Genomic DNA, 3,407 nt, shown 5'->3' on the forward strand with positions numbered 1-3,407 from the left:
TCATCCTGAAGGGTGAAAATCAGTAATTGACCCAGCTGGAGCTCCGTCTAATAGCTCGGTCTTCATATTTTTGCGTGGGAATACAAATAACGGAGGAACGAATCCTCCGGCAGCATTCATGTACGTAACTACAGTTACTAGTGCCCCTCTTTCTGCAGAAGTTACGGCTCCTACTTGTTTTTTTCCTTTTAGGGTGATGACCCTAGCAATCTTGGATTGTACGATAGTGATACCTGTTTCATCAACATTATACACTCTCAGGGGGTTGAAATTTATCTTATTCATAGCTGGTTCCAGAATATCAAAAAAACGGTTGATATTTTCTGGGGTAAAACCTTTTATTCTGTTTTTTGAAATCTTCTGCGGTTTTTTTATAGATAGATTGGGATGCCGTCTAAGGAAATTTCGGAGCCACTTTTTACCGGCATTACCATCTATTTCTGAAAAGGGATGGGAAAGGTTATTTCTGATAGCAAGCTGGTATGCTAATTTCCGAACGTCTGCAAGTTCTAGACCATAATATTTTCTGTCCATTTCCAAACAATATTGTACCAAGTCTTCTTCCATTTCTGCTGATAAAACTGGTTTTCGACCCACATTGTTTTTTTGAGTCTTTGCCACGTTTGACATATAGCTCGATGGTTGATTTGGGAACGTTGAAACACTTTGAAGCCTTTAAGTATCCCATTTGTTTACTTTTAACAACATCAATAGCAATTTTCATATCTTCTGGATTCCATTTTTTATGTGATAGTCGTTTTGTAGGCATTTTACTGAAAAAAAGTGTAGATAAACATGTTTTGAATTACATATAATACGGGCTTTACACCAACAATAAATTCACGAAGAAATTCATGAATTTATTCATCAATTTATGTGTCAATAATTCGTGAATTTCTTGGATGTAAAAGTTTCCTTGACTTCAAATAAATTTTTACATCAAGTGTCATTATTTCAATAGTACCAATGGTTTTATTATTGGTTGTTATTTATTGTTGTTTGTTTGAATAAAGATATTTTGGATTTGGAAATATAATCAGAAAACAATATCGTTTTAAAAAGAAAATAGTGATTAAGATTGTACAAAAAATTATGCTGAATTTGGTAAAGAGTAATAGCTTGAACAAGAGGTAAAAATTAGTGGAAATTATATGTAATTAGTGAAAACTGTTGATTTTGGACACAGAAGATAATTTCAAATAACTTTAATAAGGACAACATAGCTAAAGAAACAGAAAAAGCGGTAATTTTATTTTTTTTGTATGACAGAACAAGAAAATCTAGCATTCATTACATACTAAAAATTAACTGCTGTTAGCAGAAATGTTAATCAATTCATTGTGACTTTTAGAATGATGAAAGCCTTTATTTAAATACAATACCTGCCTGCACCAAGTCGAAGTAAAGAAGAAAGAAAGGTACAATACTTTTTATAATCTTTTAACCACTATTCATAATATATTCTCAAGAGATACCTAATAAAAATAAATGGGTATGTTTATTGTTAGAATATTGAGATGTGTACAATTCTAATCAAAAAGATAAGTTGTAAAGAAATGAATACTTAAAAACAAATAAAAAATCGAAATAACCAGTAATACTTTACCACTAGTTTGTGAGCTGATTCTTTACAATTTTAATAATTTGTCTAACATATTACAATTTGCTTTATTGAATAGTAGGGTAGGATAGGACAAAACTAAATATATAAAAATACAATCATTTTTAAATATAATATAATTTAAATGTTAAATGAAGAATCATAATAACAGGATTAAAAGCTAGTTTTAATATTTGTTATACACAAACAACTATTTTTTTCTAAATAAAAAATCGTATTTACAGATTTTATTCGTAGGATATGTAATCCTGTATTTTTAAAAAAGATAGTCAACTTTGGAAGGAAACTATGAATAATAAAGTATAAGAGTAAGAAGAATTAATAGGAAAGAAAAAAAATAGTAGCAGGCCAAAGTCTTCATGTAGAAAAAGCGGAGAAGAGAACACAACAGAAACATGTCAGAGAAATGGAACTGTCAGAAGACATGAATTGAAAAGAAATAGATTTATTAGGTTTAAAAATTAGATTATGCAAAGAAAAATTTAATAAAAAATTTTAAAAAAAATTATATGTATATTAATGATCCTTCTGAGGTTTTCCCATAACAAAAATATTTTATAGGGCTCTCAAACATCTTCAACTTAAGTTCAGTAATGTCTTTATTATCAATTCATCTTCAAAATTGTCTCCACTTTGATTTTTCAATTGAATCATTTCAACTCTACAGCCACTTCCATTGACTAAAATGGAAAACTTTCTTCCATACACATTTTGTTACATATCTGGAATTCATTATACAAAATTTCAGGATGTCTTAGTGAATTGTTTCAGTGGACTTCTGAATGTGAATTTAAAATCTTATCAATAATATAGAATAATCCATATCTGGTTCTAAAAAATAGATCAATGGACTCGATGCAAAGTTAATTTAACAATCCTATCAATAATACAGAATTATCCATACCGGTTCCATCCAATACTGGTTCAAAAAGAAAATATATCCAGCGAGTATCAGAATTTAAAATCAATCTTTGATGTATTTAGAGCATTTATTGTAAATTTTTAGAATTCCATGATACATCCTTGATATTATTTGGATAATTAACGATTTATAACTCTTTTTTGCAAGTTACTGTTTTTGAGAATCATGAGCCGAATATGAAAACCTAGCTACTATCTCCATACTTTTCATTTTGCAATCTTATAATACTTGGCATTTCAAAGAAAACCATCCTTTCCTGTTTCAGAAATCAATAGCACCCATATCTCTTGGAAAACGTTGTTTAATCAATTTTTAAACTTTCAAGATGATAAAAACATTTACCTAATGACTAGACCAAGTAAAAGATAGGAGTGAAGAAAAAGATAGAATTATATAATCTTTTATTAACAAATATTTAGGTACTACAATAATATATTCTCAAAGCATTAAATAAATAATATTTGAAAAAAAGATGTAAGAAAGGGAAAAGTAAACAATTTTTTAATAAAACTAGAGTTTTCTGTCTCGAAATTGTATGTTTTTCCTAAAAAAAAAATACATAAAATTATAATATTATTATTTTCTGTCTTTTATTATAGAATATTAAACTTACCTCTTTTCCATAACTATTACTTGACACGACTTAAAAATGCAAAGTTCAATATTCAATTTGGTTCAATAATCAAAAGCAAAATAATTATTATCCCTACTTCGCGCCAAATCTACACAGGTTGGTGACACTGAATTCACGTCCAATAAATGTGAAAAATAGAACATGTTCTATTTCGTCAATTTCTTCACGAATTTATTCATGAAGTTATTCACGGCAAAATTGGATGTCAAATTGTGCTTTACACACGCCAA

At 28.6% G+C, this 3,407-nt stretch overlaps 1 protein-coding gene across 1 annotated transcript; it reads right to left on the reverse strand.

Moving 5' to 3' along the window:
• Positions 1-567, reverse strand: LOC140444551 (uncharacterized). Its single transcript, XM_072536312.1, has one exon. The coding sequence runs from the start codon at positions 565-567 to the stop codon at positions 1-3; it is 567 nt and encodes a 188-aa protein (XP_072392413.1).
• Positions 568-3,407: the final 2,840 nt, after the last annotated feature.

The sequence above is a fragment of the Diabrotica undecimpunctata genome, chromosome 6, assembly GCF_040954645.1.
Source record: "Diabrotica undecimpunctata isolate CICGRU chromosome 6, icDiaUnde3, whole genome shotgun sequence".
Taxonomy (NCBI): Eukaryota; Metazoa; Arthropoda; class Insecta; order Coleoptera; family Chrysomelidae; genus Diabrotica; species Diabrotica undecimpunctata.

Excerpts from the sequence above, each read along its gene's own strand:
- LOC140444551 (XM_072536312.1), bottom strand. The coding sequence starts at position 567 with ATGGAAGAAGACTTGGTACAATATTGTTTGGAAATGGACAGAAAATAT.